Below are 23,446 nucleotides of genomic sequence, written 5' to 3'. Positions count from 1 at the left end.
TATTCACTCAAAATAATTCAATGTGCAAGGAAATGGTTAGAAATATTAACATTTCAATAGTTATTTGAAAACAAACTGAATATATAGAGTACATTTCTGAGAATTCTGCTTGTGTTTTACATTAGATTTTGTAAAGGATTTTTCTTTTTCTTTACCACGGACACTCTTAAATGTCATTGACCCAGAAACATCTGACCTGCGAGTGAAAGCCTCCCAGATTGCCTGATTTATTACTATTTGTTGCTGTAGCACACACATTCAACTATGTCAATAATGGGGTTGTAATTTATATGTGTAAGTGCATATGCGAACTGTACGGAAGTGCAAACAGCCAACCAAAACAAAACTCATCTTCTCTCATAAACAGCTGCCTTTAACAGCATCATACACTGCTCTGTAGTATCCACTCATAAGAGCTCTCATACACTCTTAAACAGTTCAGGCACAACCATCTGGCAGTCGGTGCAGATTCAGGGTTATCCGGACGCGTTGCTGCTATTTTTCAGCACCTGGATCTGAATTATCCAAGTTTGATTCCTGTATATGAATTGATTAGTTGGAAATGGTCCAATAATGGCACAGCCTCTCTGCAAGACAGCTGAGAGCTTTTATTGAACATTCAAGAGTCCAGAGATCTTATCGGACATTTCTGTTTGATCAGCGTTGGCCCATCTACCCAATCTTTAGAAGAAACGGAGCAAAAGAAACATCTCCACCTCATTATGAGGGGTGCAGGGCTCTTTATTAGAAGTCAATGATCACCGCTTGCAGGTGGAGCAGGTTGAGCCAGATGATCCGCTCAAGTTCTACTGCAATCACGGAGCGCTCTCATATCCGCTAAGCAGCGAGAGTACTGCATTCCATGGGTAAACTCATCCCGAGGCAAAACACTTGAGCTCAGAGCAGTGCGTGCTACTGGAACAATGATGAATGGTCCAGCACACCATAGACGGCCATTGAACCAGGGTCAAAATCATCACCTGGAGTGTAGAAGACAATCGTTATCACCACAGCTGCAAGGCGGAAGTATTTTCCACAGAATGTCATCGTTTTAAAGGATTATTCCAGGTTCAGTAAAAGTTGAGAACAAATAAAAGCAATTGTGGGATAATGTTGTTTACCACAAAAACTATTTTTGACTTATCCCTCCTTTTCTTTAAAAAAAAAAAATCTGGTTTACCATAAGCCACTTGTGAATGGGGCCAGTTTGTAAGCATTAAAAAACACTCACTATTTCAATATCACAGCCACGAGACATTAACAATACATGTGTTAACATGATATTAATGTGGAAAAACACTTACTAACATTTTCTCTGTAGTAAGTTATGTCCAATTTTACAACTTTGTTGCTAAGACAATGTAATCCTTAAAACTGTTTTGTTTTTTTCCTGTGATGCAAAGCTAAATTTTCAACATCCATTACTCCAGTCTTCAGTGTCACATGATCCTTCAGAAATCATTCTAATATACTGATTTGCTGCAAAATTTCCTATTATTATCAATGCTGAAAACTGCTATTTTTTGGAAACTGTGATACAGATTTTTTCAGGATTCTTCGTTGAACAGAAAGTTCAAACAAACTGAATTTATATTATTTTATTTTATTATTGCTTTTTTTTTTTTTTTTGTAACAATCTAAGCCTTTACAGTCATTTTTGATCAATTTAATGCATTGATTTCTTAAAAAAAAAAAAACATCTCACTGACCCCATATTTTTGGACGGTAGAGCGAGTTTTTAAACCCCCCTTAAATTGGCCCGGCCCATTTACTACCATTGTAAGCAAGAGCTCCATATGAAAAGGCATTATGAATTCAAATGAATGTCTCTTTCCTTCCAGGCCATGAGTGACAGCAGACATAAAGCCTGGCGCACACAGACTGAACACAGCTACTGGAACTCTCTTCCATTTTCACTGTTGTACTTTTAAGCGTCCCGCACAAGTTTGATCACCCTGACAGAGACGTGAGGTCGACAATCTTATTTTTCCAGGCTCTGCAGCCCAAGGTATTTTCAATGGGCCTACAGAGGCCGTCCTTTCTTGATCTGAAACAAACGTGGACTGGAAAAGAAAGGGTCATGCCAACTGAAACCGCTTTGAACGGTAGGATAAGAAAAAACATTGTAACATTTGTGTCACAGAGTAATGAGCAAACTGAGACAACTACACAAACGGGCCAAAAACTGTATTGGCCAGGATTAAAAAGCCATTTTCACCAGAATAAAAATACTTTAAACATCTAATCAGCTGAAAAAATGACGAATGAATTTCCAAACATTTTCACGCTTATATGCTTTCTGAAGAAGAGCACTAAAATAAGCTATGCAAGTGGACGTAAATCAGTACTTAAGCGTTGATCTAAGACCTTGATTATAAGTCACTCTGAATGAATATGACAGCTCGAGGGGAATAAAAAAGACACAATGTGTGAATTTTGAGTAGAAGCACCTCCGTATCTTTCTCCTCGGCAGTCAGGGTCTTTTCCACAGAGTTAAATCTTGCAGAGCCACGCTTGGATGCCAACTCAAACAAGTTTACCCAAACCCTGCCAAGGGTAGATGAATCAACTCAGCGTGAGGTTTGGAAAAATGCAGTAAGCTCCCTTTCCCATCAAACAAAAACCTCAGGTTAATGTACAACCTCTTAAAAGTAATGCAAACAAACCTTAAAAATACTGACAGGGCATTATGTAATGGCAGCACACGGAGGGAAAAAACAGTCCTGCAAATGAGGGTGAAGGCCAGAGGGTTCAATGAGTGGCAGAAAAGTGGCGAGATCTCAAAGACGAGCTGGCAGAGCATCAACCGAGTGGGATGGAGGTCAGAGAAGAGACCACCAGGGTGACAGCAAGATTACTGGGTGTGTTGGAGGGATAATCTAGGTGCCTGACAGTCTGCAAAGCAAGGATGGGTTAGAGTGACCACAATTAATGGCACCGTGTGTATATGTGCCCTGTTTATTGGCATGTCGGCTTATAAAGGCAATTGTTTAGGACTGTAAAAATGGAGCGAGTGAAAGAAGAAGAGATTACCGCTGCCACGCTGTGGTTCACGCTCTAATCCAACTTTAGCGTAGGTCCGCGGGCTTTAATGGACTGTTCGCCTCAACCTGTTCATTAAATCAATACAGCAAGTATTATTACTGGCTGCGTCTGGTGCGCACAGTAGCCTTGTAATTAAATTTCACTCATCTGAGCTCTTTGATGGAAAAGGCTTAAAAAAGGGAGGGAAAGGCCTGCTTATTTTGGAGGATGGACACCATAGATTGAAAGAACGAGACTGTAGTCTGAAATAGAAAGTAAAGATTGAGGGGAAAGGAGTGAGAACTGCATTTGAATGTTAGTAATGTATGTGTGAAATAAAGGCAGATTGTGAGCAATTACCCATCTCTAGTCGCCTCTCCTAATTTCCTTTTCACTAAACTCTAATCGCTTTTATTCGAGCCTCATTAGGCTCTTTGACTGGATGCATTTTTTCCCCATGCAGCACTGAGATCTAAACTAGCTAAACAGATTTGAACTACAGCAGCTAGCAGGAGGGAAAGAGATTGAGGGGTGTTTGTTGAAGAAATGCTTAAAGGGACAGTTCACCCAAAAGTGAAAATTCTTCCATAATTTATTCAAAATGTCATCTTTTGTGCTCCACAGAAGAATGTAAGTTAATTCTTAATCGCAGCTGCATGGTGAGCCCAATATAATTGACATTTTTCAGTGGCCTTGTTTTCAAGAGTTTTTCTTGTTTATTTTCTCCATAGGGATTCTTAAAATTTTTGCAGATCTCAAAAGGTACAAGACTGTGTACTTAACATCTTTTATTAGGCAATGAACTACACAGCCCATGGAAGCATTGCGAATGACGCAGTCAAATAAAGAAATGACAGTATAGCAAAAAAACTAGACATTTACTAGAAAATATTTGAAGTTAAATGCAAAATAATATGTTGTTTGAGCACTGCTTCATGAGAGTAGGAGCTGAGGAAAAAAAACTCATGCAAAGTTTAAAGCAAATCTGGACGTTTCTCTTCTTTTTGCCTATAAACAATGAATGGATAATATTAAGTTATGGGAAAGTTCACCCAAAAATGAAAATTCTGTCATTAATTACTCACCCTCATGTTGTTCCAAACCCCTAAGACCTTTGTTCGTCTTCGGAACACAAATTACGATATTTTTGATGAAATCTGAGAGCTTTCTGACCCTGCATAGACAGCAATGCAACTACCATGTTCAAGGCCCAGAAAGGTAGTAAGGACATTGTTAAAATAGTCCATGTGACATCATTTTTGGGTGAATTATCCCTGTAAGGCAGGCAAAACTGTTTTCTTCCATGCTAAACCATGTCCACAGAGTTATACCTACTAAACTGAGAAACATCATTAGGATTAAAGTTTGCTTCTATTAAAGTTTTAAATGGTATTTAATTATTCTTACTTGGCGAATTATCATCATTCGCCTCATCTGATATCCTCTAGGCCTCTGACGCTTTGAGAATTGCTGCTCTGAAATCTCCTTTTGACCACAAAGAATTATACATGTGAGACATAACAAAACCAAGACACAACAGTGGAAAATTGCGGTTGTCTACATTTCAGATTTTGTCACAGGAACTATTGTAATACTGAGGAGACAAATGAGCAATGGAAAAATACAAGTGTTTGCAGATTTACATTGTTGAGATGCTAAACAAACTTGTATATCCTGTTACTGCTGTGTTTGTTTGTTCTCTCAGGCGACTGCTTTATGTCTTGACTGAAGCTGGATTTCTCGATTATAATGTAATATCTCATGAGAATATTCCGGATCGCATATAACCATCCCCAGCAAAAGTCCAGATGGCTTCTACTTACCTACAATCATGATTGGCCATCGCTGTTTTTCATCTTTATCTCTTATTATATCAAATATGACACTCTGGTCAAATTATCCGAAATGCTGACCTCACCGCACAAAGAAATCATCACCTCTAAAGCCATCAACCACCTGCCGTCCCGTGAAGCAACTTTCCAACAGCAACATTCTGGACCCTAAGGATTCATACATGGTAATAGTCATCTCAACACATCATGAAATTCAATTAGCTGATCTTAAACAGCACCACTGCCCCTGAAACCTTTGAGCTTGCCAGTCTCAACACTATGTCACCAGATACAGCCACAGCTGCTCTGCTTTACCCTGAGACAACAGCAGTGTAGATCAGGCTCGCAAATGAGCGAAGGTCGAACAGCCACAAGAGTAGTAGGAAATGCAAAAAATCTGTGTAAAAAATATAGAGAAATAAAATCAAACAGAATTTAAAATAAAGGAACGATAGAGGCGTGAGAAGATTGGAAATCAGGAGTCAAGGGCTCTCTGGAATACTTAATTCAATTTTTTTTTGAGAAATTACCTCTAAACTCTACACCATTTTGTTTAGATCAATGAAAAATGAAACACTAAAAGTTGGTTTAAAATGGAATATGCACTTATGCAACATGCACACACACCCAAAATAAGTAAATTAATAAATTAATGTTCTTATTTTTCTTATCTTTAGCTTGCTTCTTAATCTAGTTATCTAATAAACCTAGCATTGTATATTACGAATATTGTTGGCTCTTGACGAATTGCTCCGTTGTTCCGTCAGTTTGGATAAAAGCACCTGGTAAATGTAATGAAGAAATGCATAAATGTAATAAAGTATAAAAAATGGATATTCATTTTGAAATTTGTTAAAGATTATGCCTACATTTAATTACTAAATGATTCATTTTAATTCTGTAGATGACAGCAAATAAGGTAATCTAAATATATAAAATGGGAGAAATGAGGATGCACACTTAAATATGTAATATAAACCGATACAAAAAAAATGGATAGTGTAAGCATTTCAAGGATAATGTAAGCATTTCACTACAAGAGGGTGAAGGGAACCAAACTGGATAATACAATGCAATTCTGGAAAAACTGAGTAGAGGAAATGAAGAAAAGGCTGATGCCTCACACCATATGGGGTGAGAATTCAAACAAATGAGGCATACTGGCACCCCACGTCCACAGGACCGAGATTTCAACCCGTATTTGAGATTAAGAACATTTATAAAACTGGTCATGTGTTTGTTTAGTGACTTTACTAATTGTTTTGCTTTAATTGAAAGGAGTTTATTGGGCATAAAAAATGCATTTTAAGGAGGTTTTATCGAACACTTGAACAACTCACATAGATATTTATCACCATTTACAGACAACAAAAAAGGTTTGTGTGCTCTATTGCCGAATGGCACAGACTATGTGTAGGTAGTCGCAGTCTGGATCCCGTTTCTGGTGGGGCACTTTTTAACGTGACCCCACCAGGGGGCTGGTCTTGTGTTACAGGAAGCTGTTCCCCAGGTAGCTTCCTCTACAAGCATCAGTCCAGATGTTCTCCAAGGCCCAGTTTATTAAACATGATTAGTCTATAGGACAAAAATCCCATTCAACACAACGGTGCATACAATTGGTCCGACAGGTGAAGAAAAGTGTTTTCTGCAGTTTAATGCGGAGAATGTAACACTAGCTGCACCTGTGAACATAAACTCTCTACCCTGCCAAAAAGAAATACGTAGCACACAATAAATCCATATGATACAACTTAATTGTTTTAGGCACTGAAGAGCTGTTCAGTTCAACCTAACCCTGAGCTGCCAAGGCACGACTCAGGAAAAGATCTTTTTTCCTCCGAGAAGAGAACGTAAACACTATAGATTCTCTCAAATGTGAAAGTAATCAAGGCACATACTGAAAGAATGATATGCTCTTGATGACACTGGGTGATTTGTTTGTCTATATTTTGTCCTGAGTGGGTGTAAGTCCATTTCTCTCCCATTTGTTCTGAATTAAACTTATATGTTCCAGACCACCTATAAGAGACACGTTAAATGCATCAGACCGCAAAGTGAGAGACTTATTATCAGATGTGAACACGAGGGAACTGACCTCTGGTTTTAGTAATGGGTGGACAATGTACACTGGCTTGGAATCGGTTTCTTACACTTCGATGGAAACAAAATCTGTTCTGAGATCAGTGTAAAAGTGCAAGTGTAATAGTTCTAATGGAAAAGCCCAAAGGTCGATACTTGAGTGCATTGGGTGGAGAGACCTCAGTCCAATACATACAGAAGGGTCATTCTTATCCCAACACGCTATAATAGGGACTGTCCCAAACAGGGTTTGGTTTGCACGCCCTACTCACGAAATCTGTCGGATGGCCAGAACAATGAACAGAAAACTAGAGCAGACTGCTTCCATGAGAAATTACTCGCGGGAGAAGAAAGAAAACGGAAATATAAATAAAAGGCAGTTTTCTCTTTCAGCAGTGTGTAAATAACACACCATTCTATTCTATAGATAAGCTTAGTTAAACAGGCATGTTTTTGGAGTGTTTGTGTTGGGGGGATAGTGGTTGAAATTTAAACTACTAAAAATATACATTCATCAATCCAATCTCTCATTCACGACCAGTGTTGGGCAGTAACGCATTACTTAGTAACGCATTACTGTAATTTGATAACTTTTTTAGTAACGGAGTAATTTAACGCGTTATATTTTCAAAATAGTAATTAGAGTATAGTTACAAGCCGAGGTCTCTATACGTTCCTGCCGCTTTACATTGCTGACAGAATGTAGTGTTTTATAATCTAGAGATTGTAAAAAGGATGTAGCACACGCACTGTCGAGTCCAGTGCCAGTGGATTAGAGACCTGCTCTCCCGCGAGACCCGAGCGCGGGACAAGATGGGCGAGTGCTGGTGCGGGCGGGTAGACACGTGTGTGTGCGGGATGCGGGAGAATAAAATGATTCAAGGGACTCCCGCAAAATAGAAATATCTAAACATAAAATATCTAAAACAAATAAATTGTTATTCATCTATTGCACAAAAGCAACATGAACTAATATAAATATAAACGATTAACAGTTGCAAGTGTGCAGAGTTTCTATTTTGGCTATAACACGTGTTTGCAGCGTTGAGCAATGCAGTGCTGAAATTTGCATGCTCACGAATCCTCTCATTATAACACACGAATTGTAAACATTATGAAAGATTAATTATGCATATATTTATTGTGTTATAACAGAGATTTGTGAGATTGCGATGAACTGAGATGTCTTTTAGAGATTATAAATGCAGCGCTCCAGTGTGTATGCTGGAATTTCATAAATTTAATGGAGAAAAGGTAACGTAACTAGTAATGTAACTAATTACTAATTACTTTTGAAATAAAGTAATCAGAACAGTAACGTGATTACTTTTAAAAGGAGTAATCAGTAAATTTTCAGAGTAACTTGCCCAACACTGTTCACGACTAATAATCAACGTCTTAAAATTCCTATAGACAAATGCATGTTTATTGTGAGGTGTGCTAAAATTTATTTAAAATTTATTTATTATGTAACATCAGTTTATTATATAAACACTAATGAAACACAAATCCCTTCTCTATTAATTAAAATTCACTAAGAAATTATGCATTTATTGCTATTTGTTTTGGTGTTATGATATCTCAGGAAAGATTATGCAAACTCTAAACGCAAAAGGCAAGCCACAATTCCCCATCTTGGATATAGTGATCTTCACTATTATGTGATGATTTTGTAATAGTGTGACTATAATTATGCCAGGCAAATAGTGCAAAGTGAACAAGGCACAATCTATTATGATCCTAATATACATAAAAAGGAGACATGTTTGCGCTGAAGAAATGTTATAGCATAATTTTAGTCCATTTAGGATCTGGTTGAACTAGATGGCAGGTGGTGCACGAATAAGATGTAGGTTTTTTTGTGCTGAAATATGTTCTAAAATGGTGCTACTGTTTAGTGAATTCACTCCTCAGTTTTATAATAAATTACTGCCCACTCCAAAGTTTCTAGTTGTATGAAAACGTTAATGGGACAAATAGTGTTTCAGTAATTAACTGAAATTCTACAATGTCTAGGGCAGAAAATACTAAGACAAGACAAGTCCTGTCACTTAGTGGATCAGAACCAGTGACCATTGGTGGTACACATGCCAAAATACCAAAAAATCTATCCTAGCCTAGTCCAGCGAGACCATAAGGAAATATGCTGGAATGAAAGTTACTGCAAGGGTACTGAAAAACCAACTGTGCTGCTGTGTTCCCTAATTAAATGGCTCTCTGCTAAACTTTCACATCTTCTGGTTTCATAGAATTATTTCTAATATCCCTTTGTTTCCCAGATTCACTGTATGGTCTTCCTTTTTATTCCTGACTTTATACATCCCTCTATGTGTGTGGCAAAGCTTATTTCTCTCTTATTGTTTCTTTGTCTCGTTGTCTTTTTCACTCTCTCTCCTACTTCTTCTCCATACTGTGAACCCACATACCAAATTCCATCAAACACTGACCAGCGACTCTTTCCAAATATACGTTAAATGAACCAGCAACAATGTGGAATTCCAGTATTTATCTAACAAAGTTTGTTCTGGAGGGTATTTTTCAACAAATGCTTCTGTTGGAAACGGACATTACGGAGGTCCTTTGAAGTCCGGAATTGCTTATTATTGGGGAAAAAAATGGAGGAAAAAAGAACACATGCCCTAATTTTCATTTCTTTTCCACAGGGGTAACAACAGCTTGAGAACACAGTTGGCCCAGTTGCCACATGGTCGCAACAATTATCATGGCAACAGACTTAAACCAACATTTCAAAAGAACAACAAAGCACAATTTTACCGTCTGCCAAGCAACTCTTTCTGCACGTCTCCATGAGAGGATAACATCTGCTAATCGTGTGTCATAATTACAAATTGTCTTGGTGAGTGAAATTACAAATTTTCAATGCTCCACAACCATGAATCTTTCAAGCAAGATAAAAGACCCAAAACAAATATATGCAATACTTCTAAATTATGTTTCAAGACATATTGAATGGTATGTAAAATAGTTCCTTCTGCTATAGCCAAAGGTAGCACTGAGTACAAATCTTGATTTTCCATTTTTTCACCAATCATTGAATCAAAAACTTACAATAAAATTGTCAGCTTGTGAATCATAATTTACAATAATCGAAATAAGAAAATCGAGATGGATACCCAGCCCTAGTAAAAGTTTCCATTACATTTAGCATTGCAAAACTGAAAAAAATCATGTCCATGAATTATCAGAGAAATAATCACAGAAACACAAACAAAAGGAAAACATAATGATTCCTACCTCAAGGAAGCAGGTCCCTGCTGACGTGTTCTCCTTGATTGAAACATTGTAGAAGCTGCTTTCAAACACTGGCTCATTATCGTTACTATCCTGGAGGTCTATTTCTACCAGAGCAGTGGAGGATAACGGCAGTCGTCCTCCATCAGTGGCCACTACTTTGATACTTGGCTTTGGGTCCGTCTCATAATCCAGCTTGGTTGCAGTGGTTATGATACCTGTGATGGGGTCAATGGTGAACCAACTGGCGAGAGTCTTCTTGTCTGGTAGGATGCTGTAGCGGACATCACCATTGGGACCTTGGTCTTTGTCCCTGGCGGTCACTTGCAGCACAAAGCTACCTGGGTAGACCACTTCTGGTATGGTCTGCTTGTAAGCCTGTTGGTCAAAGAGAGGTGGATTGTCATTGACATCAGTGACATGAATCGTGAACGAGGACTCTGCACGAAGCGGCGGGGTTCCAGAATCAGTAGCCATGACACGAAGCTCATAAGAATCCCTCTCTTCCCGATCCAGAGTCTGGTCGACATAGATGAGGTAGATGATACTGTCTTTGGTGGTCAGGGCAAATTTCCCATCACCTCCTTCAAGAGACACATTGACATTGGAGTATTCGCCATAATCAGGGTCCGAGACAGAGATTCTTGCAACGTATTGGCCCGGCTGAGCACCTTCTGAGATCTGGGGTGAGCCGTCTTCACTGAGAAAGATAATGGTCATGGTTGGCTGGTTATCATTGTAGTCTCGCACATGGACTGTAACGAAGGCATTGGTGATCTCTGGATGGCTTGCATTATCTCTGGCTTGGACGACCAACTCATGAACCTTCCTCACCTCATAGTCTAGAAGCTTATTGAGCGTAATGATTCCAGAGCGAGGGTCGATGACGAAGTAGCGGTCCGGGTCACTCTGTCGCCGGTTTATCTCATACAACACAAGACCATTGTCTCCTTCATCAGCATCTGTCGCAAAAACTTGCAGGATGTTGCTTCCCTGAGGAAGGCTCTCAGAGATGATGGCATTGTAGCGACTCTGGTTGAAAGTCGGAGCATGGTCATTGATATCCTGCACCAAAACATCAAGAGTCATCTGACCAGTTTTCCTTGGAGATCCACCATCAAAGGCCTCCAACACCAAGGAGTAGGAGGATCTCTTCTCTCGGTCCAAGACTCCATTGACCACCAAGTCAAGGTAAAGGACTTTATTTGCTGCTCTTTTGGTCTCAAGACGGAACACTTGTCCTACATTGCCTTCTTTGATCTGATATCCTTGTACAGTAAGCTGATCCTTATCCGCATCAGTGGCTGGCTCAAGAGAAAACTTAGTTCCCACCACCGTTTGCTCTGGGATCTTCAAAGTGGCTTTCTTCTTGGGGAATTCCGGGGCATGGTCGTTGATATCATTTACAGTGATGGAGACCTTGACTGTGAAACCTGTCATAGTTACTGCTATAAAACTGTAATGGTCCCTTTCCTCCCTGTCCAGTCGCCTTGCAGTCTTGACGATGCCTGTTGTTTCATCGATGTGGAGATCACTGCTGATGCCAGTGCCTTCGTGATCAGAGATGAAGTATAGAGAAGCTGTAACTCCAGGTAGCAAACCAGCGCTAATGTCACCCACTATTGTCCCCGCAGGTTGCTCCTCATCTAACTGGAGCTCCAAAATACCTGGTGTGACCTCACCGCCAACCATTACAGTTAACAGTTCCACTACAACGCAAAGCACAAAAAGCATCCTTAGCCTCCAGAATACCCACATCCGGAACTGTCCACATGTGTTTTTCCCAAAGCCATTAAACAGAGTCATCGTGCCAAGGTTTCTTTACACCTGCAAAACAGGAGAAGAGCAGACTGTCACAATGGCATTAACACAGCAGTGCACAACATTATGACATACAGTGGGTACGGAAAGTATTCAGACCCCCTTAAATTTATTCTGTGTTTTTCTGTCAATATGGGGTGCTGTGTGGACATTAATGAGGAAAAAAAATTAACTTAAATGATTTTAGCAAATGGCTGCAATATAACAAAGAGTGAAAAATTTAAGGGGGTCTGAATACTTTCCGTACCCACTGTATATACCAATGCAGATCTACGATTCCCTCACTGCCTCTCACAGACAGCTGGAATGCATGAGAAAGGGGTGCGTTTGCTTCAGAAAGGAGAGGCTTCCACCAGTCAGAGCAGTAAAAAGTAAGCGGCTTTCACATGTTGTATAGGCTCTTATTCACGCACTACGCCTTTTCAAAACACACTCCACATGCATATCTTTCCCATTATTCTAACGTGCCTTATCTGTGATACTTTCAGATAGTCCTAACGGCTTTAATTATGTAGTGTATAAAACATCAAAAGATTATCCTATAATAATATAGACATCTCTTGCGAATCGTTTTTACATAAAAGAGCAATTAATCGTCATTTGCTTCCTAATGGAAAATATATTTTCTTTCCAGTCGTATTCCGATTGAGTGCGTACCATCAGAGAAATTATAGCAGAGATAAGCCACTTGTACGCATAAAAAGGAAAGAAAACGTAACTTTATTTAGTCTTGAACGCAGAATTGAATCGAATCGTGAGTTGAGTGAATCGTTACATCCCTACATATGACCTTTTATTCCTATTTTGAAAGAATAAACTATTATTGGAACATAATAATAAACCAATAATGTCATTATAAACAGCTGTACTCGAATGACTGTAAATAGCTGCCCGGAACGTTACAAATATGGCTTAAAGAGACTTTGGTACCAACAGTAATGGCATGTGGCACAGAATCATTCATATTTGGAAGAGTGGGCCCCAGGTGGCAGGATAAGGCCTTCTTCCTTGACACTACAATCCCAACACAAACGTTTAGTTAGGATGTTGACATAATATTACAGTCAGTTCAAACCAAAACCACCCAAAAAACATTGAAGCAGTTGATTGTTAAAAAATCTTTAGTCTTTATTAAAACCATTTTAAAGAGTAAACCCTAGCCACTAATTCTGAGCAGAGAGAATGATATTACTCAGACAAAAAGGCCAGACAGGAGTTTGGAGCATGTGTTTGGAAAGCATCTCTCCTCTTGTCATATGTGTGAAGGCTGAATCCTCTGTGAAGCAATCTGCTACAGATGGTCAGACTTGGGATGATATTTTATACGCCACTGAAGAAGTGCACCTAGCACAGTTAGGAAATTATACTACTTTGGCTGGAATCACAACAAACCTCAGGAGTCTTTGCACTTGCACTGACTAGAGTTGCTGTTGGTAAAGTCTGTATTATCCAAACCTCAATGCATAATGATGGCAGATCATCACTGTGGGCCGTTGTGGTCTCTATACATAAGTGGATTACAAATGCAATTTTTCCTTGTCAGTTCTGTTTAAGAGTTCTCCAGTGAGACGCACAGAACTCACTGAAGGAAGAATATAAATATTGAATCTGGACTTCAGTGTCATTTTTTTAACAAGGAAGAAGCCCTCCAGATGAAACCACATGATTGTTTTCATTCATTGCAAAGCTGTTCAACCAGGCTCCCTCTAGTGGCCACAATGAGTCAACAGGTTTGTGAAAGAGGTAGAAGACCAAAAATTTTTTTAAATAATACTTTTATCGCAAATGATAACACTACACAGATATAAATATAAAGCCTAAACCAATATTTTTTTGTGTGTATGGACACTTCTGAGTGGTTTGGTGCCTCTAATGGTTGGCATTTACAAATAATTAACCCCACAAACACAGTTGACCAGCAGGGCTCCATGCTGTCTGTCCTAATCAACTATCTAAGACCGTCATTAACATGTGATACGTTCTTAGCCTGTCATGTGTAAAGGGTCACACTAACACACAAATCACATGTCCAAGGACATCCAGGACAAAGACCACAATGATCATCAGTACTGCATAAGTGATCTGAAACACAAATCTCATTAGAGTCACAGATTGTGTCGAAACTGATTTGAAATAGGTAAGTGATCATTAAGGAGCCAAAAAAATCAGTTCTATCTGGGGTTAAAACCACAAACCTGCAGTTCTGGGATCAGGAGACCCCCTATAGGTGTTTTTGTGAAGTGTGGTCGGCCCAATGTTGAGTCTAATGAAAGCAGCAGAGATTGTGGGGCACTTGGGGGCCACTTTGAGCCAATTTAAACAGATTCTGAGGTCATGGAGGCCCATGATGCATTGCCACACAATGTGTCTCATTCCTATATTTAACGGCTTATTAAAATACATAGCATAAAGAGGTTGTCGAGGGGGCTAGAGGAGCTGATGGTTTCTCCATCATGATTGCACAGAATAAACAGAGGCCAGACTGAGTGATTGACAGAGGCGTCTGAGGAAAACCTGTGGGGGGCCGGCAGTCTTTTTCACCACACAGCATTTCTGCATAGGCACAGAGGCAAACTCAGGGTCATGACGAACCACAGAGGATTTGAGAATCTTCTTCATAACATTCAAACTGCTGATAGCCTTATTATTTTTTTAGAAACATTAAAATGGTAAGAGATTGCATCCATTATGAAATATGAAAATGAGGCAGAAACCATCACAGAGTAGGATATATCAGTTTAAGAAACTTGGCTCTATTTAAAGGACGAATGAGAAAATCTTTCACCAAAACCCATGCTTATGATGGGTCTGAAATGACCGAATACGGATGAGCAGTTGCCACAGTTTCTGCAGACAAAATTGGTATGGAATTCACTCCCGCTCAGTTTTCAGTATTTAGACAACCACAGTGCCAGACCTCCTTGGGCTTTCTGCTTTTAGCCATCCAGCTGTCGTCAAGAGGCTGGAGTTGGTTGGTTTAACGGTGAAGGTGGCAGGCGGGTCTTAGTAAAAGTTCCTGACTGATATGAGACTGGCTTAGTTGGTTTTTATGACAGTTGAGCTATGCTAAGTCTGAAGAAGCAGGTGACAGATGAGCAAAGAAGGATCATTTCAGTTGGATCGTTTGTCTGAATCTAAAACCAATTCACTGAGCATCCATTAAAGAAAAAAAATGCAAGAAGTATTTGTGTTGGCATTGTACAAATGTTAATGTTTTATAATACTGCCACAAAGTCCAAATTTCAATGATTTTTGGGAGCTTGTCAGATATTCTACATTTTGTAATTTAAAAACAGATTTAAATTGAGTTTTATACATATTAAATCCTTAAAAGCTTCAAATATTAAAATGTCCAATGTAAAATCTTGAAGCAAATCTAGTTGAAAACCACTTACTGAGACTATCTGTGTGCCCTATCAAGGAATTAAACTACACTAGACTTGTAAAGCGCAATTCTCTACAAAGATAGCCATTCATATAGTACATTTGTAAAACCCTAAAGCTATGAGGTCCTATAAAAACCCTTATCAGCGTGCTTTACCAGTGACTCACTCTTTAAGCTCATGGTAGCCAACACACGCTTTTTAGCTGTCATCTGTACCGCATTTGAATAAAGACCGAGATTACACTTCTGAGGGCAATTACTACTAATTTCTTCAGCGTGTAAAGACCCTCAGTGCACTTAAACAAAACAGCTTAAGACATCAAGAGTGAGTTCAAGGTTGAAGCCGATGCCAACTCTAAATATCTTCTAGAGAATTTGCCACTGGTTCACGGGAGGTTTACCAGCCCCAGTGCACTACATAGGAAAAATATAAAAACCCCCAGCTAACATGGGATGGGGAAATATCTCACGAGTAAAAACAACCTCCATCATCAGGTGAGTGAATGAAAAGTTTGACCTCCAGTTTGGACAACAATGATGTAATTCTAAGGAAATGGAGTAATATAGCTTTCCGGACATTTCACTCCACACAGGCACACGCTAGTTTGGTTTTTATGATCTCTCTGTGGCACAGGTTTAATAGGATATGAGGTTTCCTAACAAAGTAACTGGAAATATGGAGTTTGTCACTGTGGCAAAAAAAAGCAAGGTAGAAATGTTTCCAAATTTCCTTCTCCAATCAGAGGCAAGTCCAGAAATAACAAGGTTTAGACTAAAGCAGTGACCCCACAAGTTCAGGTTAGACATTTCTCATAGTAGACACCCCAAACACACAGATTCCCTCATAAGTTGGTGAAAGCTATGCAGGTTTTTTTTACTCAGTTTTCAGTGTTATTTTTTAAATAAATAAATATAAAAACATATACAAGATAAATTATTAATCATATATATCAACTACATCAATTATTATATTATTTAATTTATTATGTATACAAAATTACATTAACAGATAAAAATAAGATTATTTTGCCACTACCTTCCAAGCACACTGTGTGCTGCTCTAAGAAAGAGAAAGCTGCATTGAATAAACTAAACAACCTGCAGTCTCCCTGTTATGATCGGGGTCGGGTATACAGCGTGCTCTTTCTCGAGGAATGAGATGTAACCGGAAAAGAGAGTGGGTGAGAGAGACAAGATCTCTGAATTATTAATAAGCAGTGACGCACTGTTTAACAAATGTTGAACACTGAGATGCCACATCTCAGGTTCCCATGTCTCCAAGGTTACAGCACACTGTGCCACCATACACACTAAACTGGGTATTAAGACCGCTTGAGATAAAACACTGAAGTCTCTGACAACTGCTTCAGATTCTAAGATTCTAAAGAATAAATATTCTGTGTTTGGGTGGAATATTTTAATACTAGATTTAATGACGTGTCAATTTCATGAGAAATTTTGTGACCAAAACAAACTACAAAAATGTTTTTACTTCTAAGACGTTAATGGGCTAGTTAATGCTAAAATTTATAAAACAGATGCTTGTCTAAATTAGAATTACAGAGAGGCCTACGCCCAAAGCAACCCACCATCGGCTGTGGTACCTTTCTATTAAGGAAAAGGAACTGCGCCTCAGTAGAATTTTACACTAACTTGTCCAAACTCTGACCTTATCTACAAGCATGCATGTTTCCAGTCCATTTGACAGTGCTGATGCTTGAGAATGGCTACCATTACTGGCCACGAGAAGTAAAATACGGCACAAAGCCACAGTGCCACCATGCTGAAGTTCGCTACTCTGAATACTCCGCCAGTCTTCTGTAGTGATCTGTATACATCTTACTAGCCTGGTTTGGCGTATTAAGCTAAGCTTAATTAGTGTTTAATATAAAACACACACATACACAAAAACCAAAACACAAAGATGATATGTAGCATTTCAGTAAACACTTACTGTACGTTGAAAGGGTATATGGTAACCTCACTCAGGAGGAGTAGATCACCACCTGGTCAAATGACTTAGCAAGAACAAGCTTCATAGATGGAAAAAAGAATCCTTTCCCAGGAGAAAAGTCGCAATCTGGAGCACTTAGATATAATGGTTTGGCTGTAACCAAAGGGCCAGGGAGCCATTTCCAAAATCTAACAATAGAGACGGTTAGGTAAGCTAAAAACAGAACATTTTGCAGACACAAAGTGTACTTAGAGATTTTGTTACCTATCTTGGAGTGTAAGAGAAGTTTGAATTGCATGTTAATCTTTTTTTATAATATCTGCAATCCAGGCTCATTGGAATTACATGCCTGTGGCGAAAATTATGCAAAATGATATCACAGTGCTTAAGTTGCACATTTCACAACACTTCAAGAGCATTGTTCAGTGAGTGGCATTAAAAGTTTGTGCAGTTTTATCCAAAACAGATGAATCTGTGAATCTGGCTACATTCGTTTTTAAGTGGGTTATTATCAGTATATTGTGGCAGTTTAAAAATGAAATGTCCAGTGAATGATGATAAAAGGTTAATGCTTTATCATATTTGAAAATAATGTACCACCTACACTGAACCCTACCCTAAGCATATGCAATTTAGTCTGAACTTTTACCGAGTCTTCCACATCTCAGTGCTTTACTAGGTGAGCTACCAAGCAAGTTTACTAGATCAGAAAAGCCAAACAAATGGAGCTGCTTATGTGATGCAAACATCAAAATGTATTAGTTTACAAACCATGTGCTAAAATACACTGCAAAAAATATTTTGCAAAACAAAGATCACTGGAGTACATTTTACAGGAAAATTCAATTTTTAACGTTTTTATGAAATTTCATGTTTAATTCAATGTGTTACTTCCCATTTCTTTATAGCTATTTACTTGCAATTATTTCTGAATGAAAAGTGTTTCAAAATACAGCCTTAACTATTTTTTCAGTGTAAACGTGTTTTGAATATTGTGCAAGGAACTGTGCGAAAATAGTCTTTATTTATCAATGATCTGCCCCATAATCAAAATTCGTGTAAAAAGTTTTTAAAAAAAGTTGTTGCCATTGTACTGTCTTTAGTGTTCATTTCAATTGAAAACTACAGATGAAAAGTGTTTCAAAATACAGCCTTAACTATTTTTTCAGTGTAAACGTGTTTTGAATATTGTGCAAGGAACTGTGCGAAAATAGTCTTTATTTATCAATGATCTGCCCCATAATCAAAATTATCAAAATGAATTGTATTGTAAAGGTACATTTTTGGAGTTGCACAATTATAGGTAGAAGCATGTATTTCCAACAAGCCTGGGTTGAATATCTGTCATCCATTCAAAGCAGGGAGGAGTAAGAATCGGCCTGTGGCACAGCCAAGCATAACTTCAGAAAATAAATGGTTTTTCTGGTTAGATATGGCAAGTGCACGGAATTGCACGCAATCTGTTTCCTCCAAAGAACAATTCTGAAATTATTATAAGGCTTCAATTAAGAGCATAAGGAAAGAGAAATGGATATACACCCCTGAGATCTCACATCTAGACAGGGAAATCACTCAGCAAAAGGGCTATTTCTCTCCTTCCCAACAGCAGTGTTTGCAGGAAACAGATTAATCGTGGTTTCCCCTGGACCAACAAAGAGATCAGAACTTACTTCTAATCTTAGAGTTTCAGTGTGGCAAATACACATTCATATTAAATAGCAATCATTCAATTAAATACAAAGTACATAAGCTGCAGTAATGATCCTCAAGCAATGTGTGGGAGAGTGGTTTCAAATCCCCCTCCTACTGAGACACACACCCTATTCTCTTGGCTTATTCTAATTAAATCAAACAGCTCCTCTCCCCCCATGTGTTGCCTCTGATCACTTTCCAAGTGTTGATGGGCAACAGTATGAACAGACTCCCCCTCGCTGGGTAAGTCTTTCTTTTACTGCCTTATAACGTGCGTCTCATGCTGAGGCCGCACATGTGCCCTGCGCTTCTTACATCAGCTATGATCTGACGCAGGAAAAGAGGTTCCAGAGCAGCCAAGATCACTTCTGTACTTCATTTGGTACTGATAAATTATTATATTAGGATATTAGAGCAACAGACTAGATCAGTTCTTGAATACATGTGGAGATGTACTTTGCTTTTTTTAGTCAATGTTAGCCTATAACTTTCAAGAGAGGGGAATCAGATATCAGATATCACTAAAATATGTGTCTGTCTGCAATGTTGCCCCTAAAAACAGCTACTGAACAAATATGAATCTAATTGACAAAGCTCATAACTGTACTTTTACGATATTTACAAATAGTGTTGTGCAGGAAACACGCTTATAAATGTCAAATGAAATACGTTACGAGTCCACTGACTATCGAGCAAGGGCTCCCTGTAAAGCGATGTTTTTAATTACAAGTGCTGTCAGTCATATGGATCACAGATTGTTGCAAACCTCCACCCATTCAACAGTTTGTTCAATCATCATAATGTGCAAAACAAATACAATGATTGACAGGCCAATGTCCAATGAACAGATGTTACTTCCAATGCAAATAGCACTCCTGAAAGCATGGCGTTTGAGTGGGACCAACAATGATGCTTTAGAACATAATGTCAAAGTCCCTTTCAAGGAAAGTCTGTTCACTCGAACGCCTCCGGGCAGCTCAAACTAGACCAAGTCCTATCTAAATGAATGGGGGAATCCTGAAATCTCAAAAACTGCTTGCTGAACTCGCAATTAAATTACATATTTCAAATCATGAACAAAATCTGAAATGAACTGCCCCATGAATGTTGTTTCTTATGCTCAAATAGCGTTTAAAAAGCTTATTTTTCAGGCTATACGCGTCATAACGCGCTTAAGACTGTGCATGCACATTGACTGGTCTACCTCAGGTTTCTATGGGAACCGGAGCTTCTAACGGCCGCTGCAGTGATGCAATGACTTTGCCAATCAGCGATTGGCTCTTTCATTTAGAAGGCGGGACTATTCCACCATACTGCGTGTTGCAGTTTCTCCCATTCATAAGTATGGGAGAGTACTGTATTTCCATAGTCTTTGATAATGTCTAATGGACATCGATCTTTGCTCCATTAAAATCCATGGTACAGGTGTCTGCCATAATAGACTGCAATGATGAACGCTTTGACAGAGCCCGTGTGTCCGTTAAATCCTACAAACAGACAGACCACGAAGTGCGCGACAAAAATGTATGGTTTTGAACTTTCATTCGATTGAATCAATAATGTACAGTATTTGAAAAATAATGTGTTTTTTGAACATTAAAGCATGTCAACATATTCTGTTACACCAAATACACAAAATAATGATCTTTAAAAAAGCATCATATGACCCCTTTAAACAATCATATTTAAGTTAATATTGAGTACCTTACATTTTAGTATTTCCAGTTATTTTGTTTATTTCTGCTCGTTTATTTCTGCTCCGCCAAAGCAGAATATACTGGTGTGCGTCTCAAAGCAACACAGCACTTTTTCTTGAATTTGAATGAAAATTCACTTGAATGATTCACCGACTCATAAAAACCGTTTGCTGCCACCTACAGGACTAACAATATAACCTCCAAAAAGGGTCACTGAAAAATCTCCACCACTAATTGAGAGAGCCTACTACATAATACAGTCTGTCTGGAACACACAAACACAGACAATGTTTGCATCACTGAAAAGATCAATGATGCAAACATTGAAAAGACCAATCAAATTAGGAAGACCGGAACTAACTGTATAAACAAAGAAAATTTACATTGCTGCGTTTTTAATTAGACTTTAAGGGAAGTGGACATAAAGCAGTGCAGTCTTGAATCACTCACCACAGAACAGTGGAGTCCCATAATATATTGCAGAGTTCTTGATAGTAAGGGAACTACAAACTAATAACTACAAGCCAGGGTCCACGCATTCACATACAGATGTGTAATACTGTCATAAAATACACATCTGCAGCATCCACTTCCCTGTGCTTGTGAAGTGCGCACAAGCCCTCAATGCCACTTCTGTCACTTCCACCGTTACATGCCTTTCATGAGTGAGTAAACTGCTCTCTTCTCTTTTAAATGCACGCTCATGATACTTAATTACAGCCTGTGTAGTTTGAAAGAGGGACCTAAATAATAGGCATGCCGTGATGCAGTGAGGCGCGTGCAGTTACACGTTGAGTGCAGGCACATACTATATAAGCGTCCGGTAGCCGCAGTCACCGATGAAAGAGCTGGAGCAAAAAAATGGTAATCCTACAAAAACTCAAACATATGTCTCTTGTTAAAAAATGGGAGTCTGTTTTCGGGAGAACGCATGCATCGCCGCTCAAGAAGAAACCGATCTCCGCTCGTCCATTTACTGAGAACGGTTCCGTTTACGTGCGAGGAATAGTAGCAACCCCACTCCTCCTTCCTTTGGGAAGATGTGACTCTCTATAGGATCCAGGACCGTACAGCTACTTTCTCTGGCAAAAGCTATTTCTGTTTTGTGCTTCTTGTGGAGTAGCCTAGGCTATGTAGAATAGCCCATGTCTAAACTAATCAGTAAAATGATCTAGACCTACTTGTGTGAAGTTCAACGAGTTGTGAATTCACGTTCTGTTCAGGTGTTACTAAATAGTGGTGGTTGTTGGTTTTACTGTAACTCTTAACAGGTACAATAGGCTAGACCCCACAACCATAGGCTACACCTGAACAGAATGAATTCACATCTCGTTATTTAGCCTAACTAAACATTAAGTAGGTCTAGATATTTTACGGATTTGGTTTAGATTCTTAAATTGTTTCTAGATGCGATATCTTTAATTAGCCTACATGTAGGTCCATTAAGAAAACGTTGCGTTTAGTAAGCTAATTTTAACGCATCCACACGGGCATGCTTTACGCGGACGAGCCCATGATGGGTCAGTCACTTCATCAGAGTATAAACCTAAGAGAATGAATAAAACTGCTCGTCCACACAAAGAAGCGCTTGGTTTTGCTTACACAGAAATGTGAATGGGAGTAAATTGATCAATAACCCACATCATGCAGCTAAAATCATAGGCTACCGCACTCAAGCGTTTTCCCTTGAGCAAACGCTAAAGGTGTCAGAATTTGTGTTAAGCAGACTGTCTTGAGCCATAGAGGACGATAGGATAACGACATTGATTCTTACATTCATCTGAACGAGCTCCGCGACTGTCTGTGAGCGTCCGTTGTTTCACTCAAATCCAATTTGTATGCAGATGTATCCAGCCCGTTCCCAGATCGTTTTTGTTTAAGATTAATACATCAGCATTAAATCCATGGGAAAGAAATAGAATTCTCATATGCAGATACTCCTTGCTTCCCACCGGCAAATAGTAGCCCAGCCCTCAGGTGTGAGCGGGTCCGCATTCACTATTCCATTCACCAAACGGGATCAGAATATCTTACGATCTCCTCAGTGTCTTAATAATAACGGGCACCTCCGGATAACGGTCACCTCAGCATCCAATGCTGCATGGACTGGACGCTCTGTGGATACACCGCACCTCCGCGAGTGAAATCCGACACCCACATCAGGCCCGGCCTCTCCTAATTTGGCTTGCTAATATATTCGACACGTGGGGAGCGGTACAAAAGGGGGAGCAGAGGGGGAAAAAAGAGGAGGACTGAGGAAAAGACTAGACTTGTTCCTGTAGACTGTAGTGCCACCATGCTCTACCTTGGAGAAGTGGTTTGAAGACAAAGAACCAGATTCAAGACCCTTTTCCAATGTGTAGTTTGATGGTGTATGTAACTTATGTTTTTGTATATGCATTTGCATATAACTTAATTATATATAAATGATGTATGAATATTACATTTGATTAATTTGATGTAATATAAATTCTTAAAATGTATACAATTTATAGGCTACAATTTAAGCAAATGATACAATTTATACAATTATATAAATTATACAATTTATATAAAGTAATTCATCTAAATTAATTCAATTAAACTAAAATATATAATAGTATATATAAAATTATTGAAATTACTTTTAGAATGAAATATATGGCACATTAATGATAGTAGTGTACTATAAAAATGAAAAACAATAAAACTGAATTACAATTATTACTTA

At 38.8% G+C, this 23,446-nt stretch overlaps 1 protein-coding gene across 1 annotated transcript; it reads right to left on the bottom strand.

Annotated features, from left to right (window-relative positions):
* Positions 1–742: 742 nt before the first annotated feature.
* Positions 743–22,815, bottom strand: LOC107720629 (protocadherin-16-like). Its single transcript, XM_016528381.1, has 3 exons — positions 22,511–22,815; positions 10,191–12,014; positions 743–980 (listed from the first exon to the last, which is right to left on the bottom strand). Exons 2-3 carry the CDS (start codon positions 11,991–11,993, stop codon positions 873–875), a joined length of 1,911 nt encoding a protein of 636 aa, XP_016383867.1. The 5' UTR covers positions 11,994–12,014; positions 22,511–22,815; the 3' UTR covers positions 743–872.
* Between the last annotated feature and the right edge of the window lie 631 nt (positions 22,816–23,446).

This window comes from Sinocyclocheilus rhinocerous, unplaced genomic scaffold (assembly GCF_001515625.1).
Source record: "Sinocyclocheilus rhinocerous isolate Xijiao unplaced genomic scaffold, SAMN03320098_v1.1 scaffold603, whole genome shotgun sequence".
Lineage (NCBI taxonomy): Eukaryota > Metazoa > Chordata > Actinopteri > Cypriniformes > Cyprinidae > Sinocyclocheilus > Sinocyclocheilus rhinocerous.
Note: the sequence above shows the minus strand (reverse complement) of the source record. Positions and strands in the feature narration are given on the sequence as shown.

What these genes read in the sequence shown, in the direction of transcription:
- LOC107720629 (XM_016528381.1), bottom strand. Translation starts at nt 11,993, where the DNA reads ATGACTCTGTTTAATGGCTTTGGGAAAAACACATGTGGACAGTTCCGG. An exon ending in CAGGGACCTGCTTCCTTGAG is followed by an intron (nt 981 to 10,190) that starts GTAGGAATCATT and finishes TCTACACTCCAG; the next exon opens with GTGATGATTTTGACCCTGGT.